General features: G+C 37.3%; 1 protein-coding gene across 1 annotated transcript in view; it reads left to right on the forward strand.

Annotated features, from left to right (window-relative positions):
- Nucleotides 1-17,221, forward strand: part of LOC145978421 (protein argonaute-2-like) — a 115,650-nt gene that overhangs the window by 51,088 nt on the left and 47,341 nt on the right. The window contains exons 11-14 of the mRNA XM_083111054.1: nucleotides 6,488-6,622; nucleotides 12,594-12,684; nucleotides 14,685-14,817; nucleotides 16,212-16,331. Coding sequence (XP_082967180.1) covers nucleotides 6,488-6,622; nucleotides 12,594-12,684; nucleotides 14,685-14,817; nucleotides 16,212-16,331 — 479 coding nt within the window. The remainder of the gene's footprint in view (nucleotides 1-6,487; nucleotides 6,623-12,593; nucleotides 12,685-14,684; nucleotides 14,818-16,211; nucleotides 16,332-17,221) is intronic.

Consider the following 17,221-nt stretch of genomic DNA (forward strand, 5'->3'; position numbering starts at 1 on the left):
AATGGTCCAATGACAGAGTTCCTCGTCAATCCACACCAGACATTCACTTTAGGCGTGTCTCTCTCATGTTCGTGAATAACATGGGGAATCTCTGAACCCCATATCCGGCAGTTGTGCCTATTGATTTTGCCGCATAAATGAAAGGTTGCTTCATCCGAGAAAACAATCTTGTCCAGATACGAGTTGTCATTTTCAATTCGCAGAAGCATTTCAGCTGCAAAATGTGCCCTAAGCGGACGATCATTTGGCTTTATGTGGTGATGAAGCTCGATCTTGTAAGCAGTCAAATGGAGTCGCTTGTGTAAGACCTTGTGAATAGTCGATCTAGGAATTTGAAGTTCGGAACTAGCTCTTTGGATAGACTTCCTTGGACTCCTTGCAAATGCCGTTCTCACACGTTCGATTTTTACCTCATTCACAGACACTTTCGCATGTTTGCCGGTTTGCGGTAGTAAAGAACCTGTTTCTCGGAGTGTTCTGTCCCATTGGAGAATCGCTTTATGACCAGGTGGATCCACATTCCACGTACGACGAACACGGCGTTGAACCCGAGTAACAGATTTCTCTTCTGCTGCCCATAACACACACTGAACTTTCTGTTGCGGTGTCCACATATTTTCCACTGCGCGATCGACTACTGAATGGCACCTGGCTTCCTTTCGAGACAAAAGCATGCGCGACCGTGTAGCTGTCTGAAAACAGTGTTGCACAATCTCTGAGAGTTTCCCTTTCCTGTCATATGAAAAATACAGCAATATCCTTATCTGGTTTTAAATGGCGAGCATTTATTTCTCGATCCCTCTAGCGTGGACACGCTGTACATAAAAAAATATTATTGTCAATCTCCCCCCCCCCTCTCTTTAATATTTACATGATATTGCTGCCTCGTGATATGTCAGCAGATTATCATATTTAAATAATAATAAATTACTGATGAAAACGATATTTAATAAAATGCTACAGAGAAATTTAGACTTGGCAGATTTATAGTCTTGTAATGCACTGCTGCAATTTTCTTTAACCAATTAATACCTTTTTAAAGATGATCTTCAGGCACTAAGACATAACTGAAATATCCTTAAATATCTTAACTTTTTTTTTTTAATCAGAAATGCAAACTCCGATTCTTTAAATGTAACCTATATTATTTTTAATGAGCTTTTCTTTCTTTTCTCATTTCAAAATTTGAAGGATGTAAATTTCACAAATCATTGCATAAGAGGAAAATAAGAAAGCAGATAAAATGTCAGTGCTTGGAAGAGCAGGGGAAGGGGGGGGGTGCTAAAACACAATCCTGCTAAGAGGGGAATGGTTTTGTGTGTTTCTATATTACGTTGATTTAAAGTTTGTTTTAAAGGTTAACTTTAAATATATAATATATCAAAAACAGCAAAAACAAAAGAGAACCACGCTTTACGCGGCCACACACAGACCCTATTCCATGTGTGGTGTTCCGTATAATAACAGGTATCCCTTGAGATACCTGTTAAGCAACAGACGAACTTTAGCCTAAATTTTAATAATCAGTAACTAGGGGAGGGCTTGGTAGGCTTATGATTCACTAAAATGATAGAAGGTCAGACACCTTTGAACGACATATTTATTCATTGAAAAGAACACCGCTTGTGGCATAGCTACCACCAAACATGAGCACTTCACTGTACATAACACAAAAAAGATATACAAAAGATTTTGTACTTACATACCAGCCGTTTTCACACTACATCAATCATACCTGGGGCCGTACACACACTATTTCACTCTTTATCACCACATCCCGACACATGGACAATTTTGGGGTACACCACACTAAAAATCGGATATTATGTGCTTCCTTGGTGTAACAAAGGCTTTGGGGGAGTGATAAATGAGTTTTCCTGGCTTTTCTTGGATGGATGGCTAAGAACAACTTGGATATTCTCTGATATCCTATGGATGCTGCTAGGGCGTCAGTTCTGCCGACCATGTGGTCTGGATTTCCACCAGGGAATGAGGGACACAAAACTCGCTATTTTGCTGAATTTTCACTGGGATCCTTAAATGCAGTTGTTGACACAATATCCCACTTGGTCACACACACTTAGGCCTGTGTTTACTGTAACAGGACCTAAGATCCCTGTTCCCTTTATGTATCCTTTGTTGCTGGCACAGGTGGCCATTCACACACTGGATTTTACCAGCAACTTCCAGGTGACTTGCTCTCAGGTGGGTCTGTAATACAAGTGAGCTTGAATAGCAAGCTTAGAACACAATAGGCCATCTGAAAGTCTCCTCTGGGACGTCACAGCCTTGAAGGCTTCTCATTGGCCAGCTGGAGTCCTTTGAGATCTTTCCTTGTCTGTAGGAGAAGTGCCGCTTTCTCCCACCAGATGGCAGAGTTATCAGTTGCTTAAAAAGTGTTTTTTCACCTTTTCTGGCTTAATTAGGCCAGATAATTGCAAATGAGTTTACTTTTAATAAATTAGGCATTATTTTACCTATGGGTGAGTGTTATCTCTGATTTTCAGTAAAGAATAAAAGATTTAGTAAACATGTGATTTGGAGCACATGGTTTTTGTTCTCCAAAATGGCTACTGTTAGCCTAACAATGGTTGGTTCTTTATAAATAAAGCATTTCTACCCCTCCCATGAGTGACAACTGGTTGGTAAACATGACCCATGATTCTAATTGGGGGTTGGGGGTATAAGTCTCGGGGAAAATAGCTCTCACAAGCTTTCCCTGATGCCAACCTAATGGCCCTTGTACTTAGGTTGGCCTGTGGTTATTTGTGTGTGGGCATGTATGCCCAATGCTGATTGGTCATACTGCCTAGGGTGCCAAAATATCTAGCTTCAATACAATCTGTTTCATTATCAACAAATCTTAAAAACGTTAGTTATTTTTGCTCCATACATGTGAAATCTTTGGTACAACTATTTTAACTTTCTTTAAACATAGCAATTGTGACTTTGTTGCACATTAATTGTACCATATAAGTTTGAATTTCAGGACTTGTGTGATAACTGTGAATCTCATTTTGTTTTATACGTCTGAAATGTTATTGTAGTACCAAATATTTGATGCAGTGGTGTAACAAAATCGTCAGGCATGCACGTGCAAAAAACAAATTGGGTCCCCTGTGTACAGTCAGATTCTTAAAAAAAAATTAAGTAATCACTTTGAATGGCTGGTTGGGACTACGTTTATATTAATAATTACACAAATCTATCCTCTACCTGTGAATTTTCATAGATTACAAGTTATCTTTCTTTGACATGTGTGTGTTCGAAAGAAGAAAAGACAATAACTTACTTATCCCCTCCCTCTTAACAGAAACCTGACTTCTGGGCTGCGAATGATACTTTTACTTCACAACATCAATATATCTTGCCCTTTCACGTTCAACAGTGAGAATACTGACTCCGCTTAGGTTTTAATTTGAGACAATTCTGTCGTGACTGTTACTGTAAGAAACAAACAGAAGGCCGTACAGAGAACACTGGAAACTAGCGTAGAGTTATCAAGGAGAAGAAACTTTGTCAAAGCACTTATGGATGTTGCTGAGGTGATCTCAGATTTAAGCACATTTCATTAGAATTTGATAAGGAAATTCGGAGGATAAAATCATGATTGTTCAGAGGGCAATAGTTGCAGGATGGAAGGAAGAACTGCTAATATTATCCATGCCCATCCTGAGTTGAAAACAAAGCAAGCATTTAAATACCTCACACCTTGCTCCGTGGCAGTTGGAGGTGCTTTACTGTTAACATATTAAAATCTGGGGGTGGGGGAGTGCAAAGTCAAGGGAAAGAATGAAAAGAATGCATGGATAAAAATGTTGTGATTTTTTGCGTAATTGTTTCATATGAGAAATAAGACATTTTTTGGACTTACGACTCTGACTTGACGTATTCATCCTAATTTTAATGTTAAACTAGAATTTTAAGCATCCTCCAAAATATCTGGCTGCTATGAAAATGCCATTTTGCGTGATGAAAAAATTAGTGACCCCCAATTTGGTCCCCAACGCTCCCCCAAACATACACTATATTTCAAAACATTTATTGTCAAACTATAGCTTAAGTGATGCCCTAAAATTATTGAAAGAGTTTCTTTTCTTAATCTCAAAAATGTAGTTTAGGCATTTGAAAGTGCCATCAGAATTTGGAATCTACCTCAGCATATGAAAAATACATTTTTCATCTACAATCTTGAAATGCTTTGAACAAATACAAATGCAAAACAAAATCATTCTCGAGGTGTATCTAGTTGTGATTAATTTTAGCTAAAACATCTAAATTTGCTGCAGTTATCATAATTTCAACATTGGTGACTTACCACACCCTTCTTAAAACACATTATATTACAGAGTTTTTATTAAAAACTTAAAACTCAAGTGATGCCGTAACATTGCTGAGATTTGTGTTTCTTAATCTACGAAAATGTAACATAGTCAAATATGAGCATAAGTTAAAGCTCTCAAAAGACATGTTAAACCAGTCTGCCATCTACTATCTTTAAGCATGATGACTAATTTTTATCAAATACAATGTGAGACCAATCCTTCAGGTTATCTTGCAACTATAAAAATTGCAACTCAAAAGCTTTATCGTAAGTAAAAGGTTCTTGATTTTACCACCACTCCTCTCCTAAGCTATTAAATATTATTTTTAAAGTTTGACTGCAAAATTGCAGACCAGTCAAATCTCTAAAATGACTGTTTAATTCCCTTTCCTCCGAAAATGTAGCGCATAGCATAGAGCCTGCAACATGGGGAAAATCAGTTTTTCATCCACCATCTTTTAACACATTGTCCTATTTTGCTCACAAGTTTTCTAGCTTCAGAAATAATTTTACCTAAATGATTCTAAATTTACAACAGTTATCATGGCCACTAAATAAATGACTTATCACTCTCTGCCCATCCATTCTAACTCGTGTTCCTCCTAAATTATGTATCATATTGATAATTTTATTGTCAAATTATAGTGCAAGTACATAATGCTCCTGTAAGTTTCATGCAGAAAGGTCAAAACTATAGTCTATTCAAAGGATTGAAAATGTCAAAGATGATCAAAATATGTAAGTATACACATACACTGAGTACCCTACACCCTGAAGTAAGAAAAGAACTGAAATTCTGGTAGATCATGAAGATGCTTACATGGGTATAGAGCTCCTAACCAGGCATAAATAACATTTATCTTGCATAGGCAAGCAACCCATTATGAGAAATAAAAAAAAAAAATAAAGTGTGTTCCCATATAATTATGCCACAATGAACGACATTTCGATAAAATGTACTCAATTCTCCCTTGTAATGCATAATCATGCAAAAATGTATTGTATCAATTGATCATCACAGCACTATGGTTTCCCCCACATAAGGAAGTGACTGATAACCAAAGTGCTACCACATTTCAATCAATGCAAACGTTTTATCTAAAAATGTCTGATGCTTTTTCTTTTTTGTTTCTTGGATAAAAATTATATTTAATTCTGTTAAAATTCCATTTCTGACATGATTTGAGGAAAATAGCCTGAAAAAACCCACTATGACTTGTACCACATCCATTTTTTTTAATATTACAAGCTCTGGTAAGCCTTTTCTTTCGAGTTTTCCAAAAAAAATTGACAATAGTAGAACCTCACAAGCATTTGAGGCAATAAGTTACAACATATTCTTAAAAAACCCACGTGTGGAAAACTGGGTTGGGCCCACCCCAGGCCAACCCTGCTTTGAACACCTCCTGTAACAGGTATGAATGTACAGTAATTGTAACGTAGAACATACATACTAGTAAAGTAGTGCTGTATTCCTTGTTAAAGTAAGTAGAATGTTCAATAAAAGCAATGAGATCTCCTGATTTTTCATACTGTATTATTGATATTTTACCAACTAGGATGACATTTACAATCACTGAAGTCAGTGACAGCTTGTACCCACACATTCGCACACATTATTAGCATTTTACCAACTAGGACAACATTTACAAACAATGAAGTCGGTAGCGGCTTGTAATCACACATTCGCTATTATCTCGAAACCGGCTCGTTTGCAGACCCATGTTTACCGAGACTTTTTTGCTCCTATTATCGTGTACTTTCTCCTGTGTCAGTTTGCGCTATTACTTTTGAGACACCCTGTATAATGTATATTTTGTAATCTTAAGAAAATTAAATGTGAGTTTACCAATTGACAAAGTAAATATTTAATTAGATAGAGCTTTTTTAATGATATTATTGCAATTTTACGGAGTGTTTTCTTGCATTTTGTTGTGCATTAAAAGTCCTATATCTAGTTATAATTGTTAGAATGTAAATGTAATATTGCATTTACATGTTAGTAAGCGTGTCTACTTAAGTTTTGTCTGAATTATTCTTTGATTCTTCATTTAGTTATGTGAACAGGCAAGGAAGGATATAATATGCAAAGGTGTAAATTTGCATTTTTTTTATGTGCAAATTGCATATTATTAAATTTGTATCTTTGTCTTCACATTACAGTTGCCCATAAGGGCTTTCCCAAATGTCAGGATGTTGTTGGGCTTTTGACTGATCTATTCAAAACTCATGCTGAAAATCTAAATAGGAATGGTTTGGATGAATATCAAGTTGAAGAGCTAGGAAAATTTCTAAGAGGTAGGTAGCATTAGTACAGACTGGTACAGTGGGATCCATGAGTATTACCATGCAAATGGTCCATTACCATGTTTGTGCACTTTAGTTGACCCATTAAGAGTTTCAAGAATTAAGAGAAAACTCAAATCAAGCTGTTGACAACTTCCACATCAGCATACATAAAACTCGTCGCTTAAAAATACATAGGATGTAATCAAAAAATTAATGACAATAGTAATGGGCAATTTGCCGAGCAATACTAGTGGATCCCACTGTACAACACAAAGAAATATGTATAAAATAATTCAGCCACGAGGTAGTAAAGTGTAGTTTCAACATACTGATTTGCAGTGTTCAGGGTGGCGACAGACCTGGAATACCTGGAAAAGTTAGGGATTTGGAGAGGTCAAAAAAAGTCAGGGAATTTTGTCTTTACTGACAAATGTTTCTTTGTTGAATTGTAGATGCTATGTGATGCAGTGAACCTGCCAGGGTCTTAATAAGCACTGCACTTAAATGGGAAATCATCTTGCCAGCCTTTGGTGTAAACTTTTAGGTCTCTATTATGCATTGGACACAACCATGGTGTCAGAAACAAGTGATGGAAGGTGAAGAGGTGGGGGAGGAGAAATTTCCAGTGAGGCACACACATTTGATGAAGCTCTAAATGTCACATGTAAAATTTATTGTCCATTTTTTGTCCTGTCTGTGGAAGCTATAATGGGTCAGACCTGTTGACCAGAAGGGTGCACCCACTCTGGCACCATCCAAAAGATGTCCGACACCGTAGTACAGCCTTGTGTGGACATTCTGAAGGAACATTGAATCGAATGAGGGAGGGCTTTTATCCAACCTGAATTTTTTGTCATGTGCCGTGATCGACATTTGATCCGCCAAATATTTAGGCTCCATTGATGCATGAGATTTTTGTTGGATAAATCTTACTAATGAAATGGCACACTTATGCATCCTTTTTTTTTTTGTCTGATGTTGTATGACATTTCGTCGGACAAACTTTCAGGCTTTCAATCCTAAAAACATATCACTTTCGTCAGTAATCAATGTTCCTCTGCCAGCTCTACTGAATTTTCGCTTTTCATCTGCTGTTATTAAACAGGCTAAAGCTTTATACAAGGATGGTCCAGGAAGTACATTCCAATTAGTCATAAATTAAAACACAAACTTCAGTAATAATGGAGATTGTATTGTATTAATTACAGTTACCCATAACTTACTTTTCGACATATTCATCACCGTTTTTCAAGTATTTGTTGTAGTGTTCCACTAGATTTTGTATGTCCATGTCATGTGTCTGCCTCCAAAAAGCGGAACCGGCTGTACAGCAGCATTACTGTCAAAACTTTTGTCCTGCCAGAAACCGCTTCAGCTGAAGGAAGAGATGAAAGTCGTAGCACGTGAGGTCAGGGCTCCCACTTAAGGTGATGCAAAAGAACCCAGGTGTGTGGGGTCGTGCATGATGGATCTGCATTCCATGAATTATCTGCACCATCGTCTCACCATACTGTCACTTATGGTATCCAGTCCTTACACCTCTCAGAATTTCCGGTGGATCTCGGCCGGCATCTGCTTCTGATCGTGCAAAAATCTGATTACAGCATGCAGTCGGTATACGAGAACTGCCTTCTTTCTCATAAAGTTCAATCAATCAATCAATCAACCAAGCTAACTCCTGGCATGGGATCCGTCTTTATGGCAGTGACTCGCTGTTGTCAGTTCTACCTACGAAGAAACTTGCAGTCAAACAGCCAATTAGGCCTACCGCTGCCCCCATCTTTGAGCAACAAACGACATGCTTAGAATCCCTCCTCCCTGTAGCGGTCAGTAGGGAAAAAGGATTTTGCCAAAATAACCGTTCTGCGCTGTGAATACAGCCAGAAGATAGCTTGGCCCTGGTATAAGACTGTTCTTAAATAGACTTCCTTCACAACAATGCGGCTGCACCACATTACAGACACATACCACCTCTTCCTATCTGCATGTGCGCATCATGCCCCAACCACTAGTGCAGCTTTTCGATGATATCGAAACTTGCTTTCTGGATGTGCCTCATATATAAACCTTCAGACACTGTTATTAACAGCATGTTCCTATCTTATCCTGTCTGATTAGCAAAATCAGATGCCTGTGCAGTGCAGTAGATTCCCCTACTATAAATTGCTTGCGTTTAAGTTTTTAATATTATGTATATACAAGTTGTATATACACATACACACACACACACTTTTTGCCTGCAATATAGGTAACAGCGTGTTGTCAGTTTCATGGTACTTGGATATACTGTGAATGTTTGTACTGAAACAAAAGTCTCATTCATAATGTAAGGTAATATAACACTTTGTTTTGTACAATTCCATTGCTTCAATTTCAGAATGTTTAGTCCTGAGAAGCATGTTTAAAATATTTTATGGTTTTAGATGCCAAGCGGATGCCATGTGTTGCATGTTGCCATGTTCACATCAAACAAGCCGCAAATTCACCATACCAATATCTCAATCATGTGTGGGGTACCAGGTTCGAATCCCAGCCTGGGCATGGATGTTTGTAACTGTTCATTCATCAATTTCATCAAATCATCACTCATCCACATCTTCGCAAAAAATAGGCAAAAGTGGCAAAAAAAAGGGAAGTAAAATAAATCAAATCAAAATCAAAAAATGAAATAAAAATCAATCATGTGTGCATGGATTAAGTTGTTTGTTTGCTTTATATAGAAAAGAGACATAGGATATAAGCGTTAATGCTTCAAAAATAAGTTTGCAGTCATGGTTCTTGCAAGCGGAAGGCAAAATATCAACATTTAATAACAAGAAAGGCTTAGAAGAATGAGAAATTACAAAATATCTTCAGTAAAAGCAACTAATTTGCTCAAATCTAATTTAGTCATAACTTTAAAAATAATCAAATATTTTATTTAAGCCTGTTTGCAAATGAGAAAAGCCCTGCATAGGTCCCTCCCCAGCTTGTGAATTGTAATATTTTTTTCAAATTCTCTATTTTTCAGAACAAATATAGATCATAGAGAAATTAAGTCAATTTCTTGTAAGCTAATATAGATACTTAATACAGCCCGTACCTGAGCTGTATGAGTTTATTTTCTATGTACAAATATGTGGATTTAATTCAGGGAAAAAATGCAAAATTTGTCCTGGAAAAGTCAGGGAATTTCATTTCTGCTTCTCTGTAGCCACCCTGAGTGTTGCAAATGTTGTAGCTAGTCCCCAAAAATATCACTTTCATTGTTTTCTTCTTTTTTATGTAGAGCTAAGCATATATAATTTTGAGCCCATTCCAATGCAGATACTGATTCCCACCAATACCAGTACTTACGTGAAATTTAAAAGACTTTCGTAATTCCGCGTTGCACAATTTAATGGTTCAATCCTATTAATTTCGCAAACCAAGATGCGCGCGCCAGTGCTGCCGAACGGGAAAAATCGCAACCACCGCCGCCCGGGAACAAACAATGTACTGACGCAGTACCATCTCCGCTTCAAACGCCGTACCCTTTTGTGAATGAAGACAGTGGATCTTCGAAATTAATAGGATTGAACCATTAAATTGTGCAACGCGGAATTACGAAAGTCTTTTAAATTTCACGTAAGTAATTTTAAACCGCGTTTACCGCAACCACCATGAATACCAGTACTGATGCTTGAAAATTGTAACAATTGAATTTTGTTCAAAATATTGATTAATATTAGTGGATGAATATTCCATTCCAATTATGTGCATCAATTTACTAGCTTCATTTCAAAATATTCAAACATTACAACATAATATTTAAATACCTGTTATGTGATCTAGAAAATAGTTTTTCACACACTATTGTTTCAAAATAAATGGAAACTTTGAATTTTGCATAATTTCAATGATATACTTGGCATTTTTGCGAAACCTGCAGATCAAAATGTCAGAAAAGTATCAGCCAGTATCTGTAAATAAAATTCAACCAAAACTGTCTGATGCTGATAGCACCTAATATCAATATCTGCTCAACCCTAATATTATGTTAGAAGTTGGGAATAGCTTCTTTGCATTATAACCACTGTGCTAGAATATTACTGACATCTTGTTGAGCATTCTCTAATTTTCAGAGAGAGCCAAGAGGTATCTGTTGAAAGAATTGATTTATTAATTTGCTTTCTCGAAACTGTGTAAAACCTTGCTGCTTCTTCACGTAAGACTCTCGATGCAGCCAGACTGCAGAATTGGATTCTACCCTACTTGAAACTTTGGTGGGTTGGAGGGTATATCCAGTCCAGCCACCATCCCTGGCAGAGTGGTCATTGTAATGCACTAGTAGGCCAGAAGTATCAGGTTTGTCTTCATTGTGTTTGTCCGATGATCTATTTCATGGGCTCATCATTCGTGCTCATTGTCACAATTCCCCAAGATTTAAAAAAGTGATGTTAAATAACCGAAAGAAAATGGAAGGAAGGCGCACATACAAGTTGCTTATAAACATAAACTTTTGCCAAAACCATTTGTCATGCCATTCAAAAGGTAGTTCCATTAGTCCCATGCCGTGACTGGACTGCTACGGGACATGTGCTGGTTCGAGTCTCCTGGGGGGAAGGGTAACAATTTTTCTCCTGAGATTCAGCCAGTCATGAGACCAGTGGCCACCCACCATCATGAGGAAATTGGGGAGCTATGAATGAGTAGCATAACGTGGTCATGGAAACATACGACGACGACTGGGGGTTTGTCATGCAGGTCACACTTCACCCTGTAACTGGTTGGGATGTCCCATGTCTGCTGAGGCACATGGGAATGAGGATGGCAGTCAGTATGTAGGCCTTCGTCTTCAAGGGCTATAGTACCATGGTTATTATTATTAAGATATACAATTAAAATAAGATGAAATCTGCAAATTTTCAGACACTTACAGTCTAATTTTCCTCAAATCTCTTCCATAGTAGAAAAGAGAAGCAAGATGAATGAATCTAATTCTTCCTCAGTAACATTAACCTGTTAATCCTAATTCAAGAAAAAACTTTGTCTTTTTTTGTTTCTACTGTGATGAGAGCCTGAATTTCAAAGCTTACAATAAGTTTGGTTTACCTTCAAGCAATATACATATGTGTATAGTTTTAAGTGTAATAAAGTTTACAATTACACACTGATGATTTAATAATGTGAAGTTATATATAAGAATTTTATTTGTTGTGTTGTTTGCATTTTTTATTATTTTCACTGTGCAGTCTTTTTTCTTCAAAAGATTGATGGTGGTTTGAAGGATGCACTGAAACATAACATAACCCATGGTGCAACAAACCCATGGTGCAACAGCCCTTGAGGGCCGGGCCCTACCTAGTAACTGCCGGCCTCACTCCCACATTTCTCAGCAGAGGTAGCATTCATCCAACCAGTTCTGCCCCAGTTGTTGTATGTTTCTGTGACCTGGTTACACTGCTCATTTGTAGTTCCCCAATTTCCTCATGGTGATGAGTTTCCACGGGTCCCATACACTGGCCAAAATCTCAGGAGAAAAGTTATTATTCTTCCTCCAAGAGACTTGAACCAGCAAATGTCTCGTAGCCCAAGCCCAAAGCCTGACACCTTAGTTGAGGAGTTCACTAATTGAATGTGAACTTGTGCAAGTATCATGCTGCTATGTTGTGCGCTTGTTACTTCAATGTGAAATCACCTTAAGTCTTACAATTGTATACTATCCAATGTGACACATGATATTGCAACCAAAAGTTCTGGGTTTTGTTTGGACATGGATGTTCCTTTATAACAGTTTCATTAATCATTCAACTTCATCATTATCATTAGTCTAAAGAAGCAGAAAGCAACATGAAGTCCAAAGAATGCAAAATATAATATCCAACTGAATACTGAAAATGTACTATTTACTTTGTAAGCAGTTGTATTTTTGTGGCTGCACAATTGAAAAGATAATGTATAATGATTTGCCATTATGTAAATTGTTAAGATCATCTTTAAAGATTGTTTCTTTTCTTAGGTTTAAAAGTGGTGTATGAGATACCTAATGTACCTAACAGCAAGAGAGTGTACAGAGTGAATAACATAATGGGTCCTTCTGATAGCCAGTTGTAAGTACTGTTAAATGTGTGTATATGTACACTGTGTGGCCATTGAATTATGACCACCCACCTAGTAGTGTGTTGGACCACCTTTTGCTTTTATGACAGCAAATATCCTGTGTTGAATGGATTCCATAAGCTGTCTGGAGTAGTCCACAGGTATCAATAACCATGCTCAGTCCAATGCAGCCTTCACTGCTGGGATAGACGTGACTGATGTCTCCTGGCACCTAATGTGTTGCTCTATATAATATGCTATCGGATTTAACTCTGGTGAATTCGGAGGTCATACCATATGGCGGAAGTCAGTACCAATCCTGTACCACACGAGCCCGATGACATGTTGCATTATCATCCTAGAAGATACCAGAACCATCAGGGTTAAAGAGCAACATGGTGGGATGTACTGTGTCTGCTAGGAGACGACGATAGGACTGACCAGTGCAGCGGTGCTCTACATGTTCCATGGGTCCAAATTTTTGCCATGTGAACATTTCCCACAACATACAGCCATCGCCACTAACCTGCAACATTGACATTGTGTAAGGTGGAAGAACACTAAAGTGCTGTTTATGCCAATCCCTCACACGACCATCCACGGAATGCACTAAAAACAAGACTCGGACCAATACAACTTCTTCAGGTCTTACACACTCCAATTTACATGTTCTTTGCACCACATGCATCGTTTGCACTTATGCTCTCGTGTCAGGAGTGGGTGGCGAGGGGGTCGTCTACTGGTGTATTCCATACGTGACAGTGTGTGACTGAATGTTTCTGGTAGATACTGTCCCTATTTGATTTGTGTTGTATTCAGATGTCAGTGGTTACACTTTGGTGCGTCTGTTGGCTTGGATTAGTCGTTGTATCCTCCGCTCCCCTCTGGCATCAACCCTCCGCTGCCCTGTACAGTTCTGCTGCTGGGACATCATGTTACCGTGTTCACCACACTCTTGAAACACTTTCACTCTCGTCAATATTGAACACTCCATCATTGCAGCAGGTTGTGAAATGTATACACCCGCTCTTCTGGCCTGGGCAGTCTGACCTTTGACAAACTCTGCCAGGTCCTCCTGTTTCCCTATTTCAAACCACACTACATACTGAGCTCACAACGCCTTATCTCTGCACCACACATTGGCTACCAGCACTCTCTCACCAAACATGTCATCAACGACGACTTTCATTGCGCACAGCGGTGGTCATAATTCAATGGTCACTCGGTGTGTATATATTTTTTAATATTATTACTTTTGGTCACCTGGTGGGGGGATAAAATATTCAGTTAATTACTAATGTTAAGTGATTTCTTTCTCTTGCTTTCTAATTTTAGCTTCATGGCACAAATGTTGTGTGTGTGTATTTTCTAGTTTACCAGATGCATTATCTGTGTAGTTAGGATACTGACCATGTACTAATATTGAAGACTCACTGTTGCCGTTCACAGAATGCTATAGATTTACATTTGACATTATGTGAGAGACAAAAGTGTGTCAAAAGGGTTAGCAAATAAAGAATTATAAGGAAATTAAGTACACTTGCCAGATAATACAATATAAATAAAATAAAGTCATCAGATTGATAATGCATCAATGTCAAACAGTCTGTCTTCTGTGAATGGGGACAGTGAGTCACCAAAATCGATAGGCGAATAAAATAATTTTTCGCAAATGAGATGGAATTATTATGTACAATGGAACGTCAATTTTTCTTTCCCAGATTTTACATTTTTACACATTATGCATTGAATCTACATGGTCTCAATAGAGCATAATGTTATGAAATTTTTGTGGAGTTTACACTTCCCTACATTTTAAGTTTCTTCACCTTCATCCCCTGAAAAAACATAAAATTAAGGTTTCGCTGTATTTATGTAAGAAGAGAATACTCATTGTTCTTTGATATTTTGATAGCTAACAATTTGGATAACATTTCTTAGAATATTAAGAATAAGCAATATAAGTGATAATATGCTTTAATATCTTACAGTGTTTTTTATCTCTCGATAGATTCGATCTTGAAGGCAAGAAATGCACAGTATTTGAGTACTTCCTTAAAGAAAAGAAATATCGTTTGAGATTTCCAAAACTTCCATGCATTTGGGTTGGTCCTAATACAAAAACCATATACATTCCATGTGAGGTAAAGTATGCTCTGTTTTAATTCAGTGCATGTAAGAGATTTGGAAATTTGTGATCCATATTTCAGTATGTCTATTAAAGATGCTATGTTTTTGTTTTATTGTTTTAGAATAAACAGAACAGTCTAGGCCAAACTCCACTGCAATTATAGGATACAACCGGTAGATAATATTACATTTTACAGTAAGTCTCATCCAGAATGGTTGTATGAACATTGTATATTCCTAGTAATGTTTCTGAATTAGCTACAAAATTTGAAAATCCATGATCACTTGTAACCTATTGCTTGGGACACACATTCATTGCGAATTTTAGGTCAAAATTTCAGTGCAAAACTTAGCATATTTCAGGATGCTACAGCAGTATCTAAAATTGCATTTCAACATTGAAAGTGTGAACAAAGTCCAACTTTTGATTTAAAAATTATATTTATTTACACAAAATTGTAAAAAAAGAAAAAAAGTATCATTTGTTGCTTGAATCCCAGATAAGTACAGGCATGCATATTTCGTTTTTGATGGAAACACGAAATGTGAAGTAAACACACTGTAATGTTCATTTTTCATGTTTTGAGAGGTGTGAGGTGCATTTTACTACCTCATTTGTCACAAAATGTTGCAAAATGAACTGCAAAATGCAAAATAAAGAAACACAAGATTTAGAGTTTATATGCCAATGTGATGCTTTCTGAAGTCTGAATTGTCCTGTGAGTTATGCAAATCACGAAAAAATTAATTAATTCTGTTGTAAATCTTTGGGAAGCAAAGATTGACTCCTTTACGCAGGAATAAACTTAATAATCTGATAAATACATAAATGTATTGTCAGAAGGGAAATCTTTACTTTGTGTAATAAATGTAGTTTTTAATATGAAATTTAGGTTTTTATTCACCATTTTAACACTGAAATGCAATTTTATATACCGCTTTTGATCCCAAAATGTGCTCAATTTTTGTACCGAAATCTTGATCTTTTATTTACCATAAAGATGTGGCTCTACAGATAAAACATTGATGTTTGTCCTTCATGCTTTCATTGTAATTTCATCCTTAGAAATTACAATTCTTTAATATCTTAGCTCCTATAATAAACTCTGTCCCGAGAGAATCTGGAGTGAATGAATATAATCAACTCTCTGCACAAGTAGTGACCCGACCAATGAACTCATGACAGGGTAAGTGCAGGTACTAGCAGTTTGCAGCAGTATGTACTGCTTTGCTCTGCCAACTTGGTTTCTCCACTTCTCTCCTGGTATGCTCAGCCTTCCACCACAGATTTCAGACAGAGTATGGTTAAAGTGGTTTCTGAAAATTGTACTTCTCACAGATTATGAAAGGATTGTACAGTGTTAAAATCTTTCCCTTGCAATTGAGAAAGTTTCTTTTTTTTTCACAGCTTTGCCTCATACAGAAAGGACAAGTAACTCTGAGAAAGTTGAATGAGACTCAGACAGCAGCATTGATCAAACATGCAGCAACCAGTACCATGGATAGGAGAAGGAAGATAGAGACCGCTGTAAGTGTGTGTGTATAAAATGGAATATCTGTTATACATTCTTCAGAGGACTGTGTCCAAAGAACTTATAATGTAAAAAATTGCGCAATCCAGAAAAAAAATCGTAACATTTTGCTTTATTGAGATTGGATAGTCAAGCTGTTTAAAACAGAAAAATGTAAAATCTGGGAACATAAAGTTGGGTTCGTGGCATAGTGGTTAGCACATCGTGCTACGATGCCAGGGGTCCCGGTTCGAATCCCAGTTTGGGCATGGATTTTTGTGAGTGTCTATTCATCAATTTCATCATATCATCACTCATCCCCATATTCGCAAATTAGCCAAAGTGGCACAAAATGTGAAGTAAAATAAAGCAAATCAATTAATCATAAAGTTGGGTTCAACTGTGTATTAATGAGAGACATGGTGGCCCAGTCGGTAGGGCATGTAAATGCCATTTGCGAAACCCAAATTGAGTTCCCAGGGTGAGTGATCTCAGGTGGGATTTTTTTTTCCACCAATGTCCCTGCATGGAGCAGCTCTTGGGTTCACCCAACTTCTAATAAAAGTGCACTTGAGGGTGTAAAGGTGGCCAGAGCATGGTGCTGATCATATCACCTCCACAAATTGCTGAGATTGTGAATGTGTTTGGTCATATCTCTCCATATGCCTCCACGGCATCTTGCAGTGCGCATGTTGGGGAGGTAGCTTTGCCTTTTTCACTATCTATATACACACATATAAATTATTTCTTGTGTTGAGCCATTTTAACAGGTATAATTAAGTGCATATGTACCAATTTCCATCAACTTACAGAAATTTTAGAACACTCAAAAGACTGGATAGGTTACTTTTGTCTGTGACGTTTAGTGATGTTAATTCACATTAATATTGGAGCTGATTCTCATAAA

The sequence above is a fragment of the Lepisma saccharinum genome, chromosome 1 (genome assembly GCF_977018435.1).
Source record: "Lepisma saccharinum chromosome 1, izLepSacc3.1, whole genome shotgun sequence".
Classification (NCBI taxonomy): Eukaryota; Metazoa; Arthropoda; class Insecta; order Zygentoma; family Lepismatidae; genus Lepisma; species Lepisma saccharinum.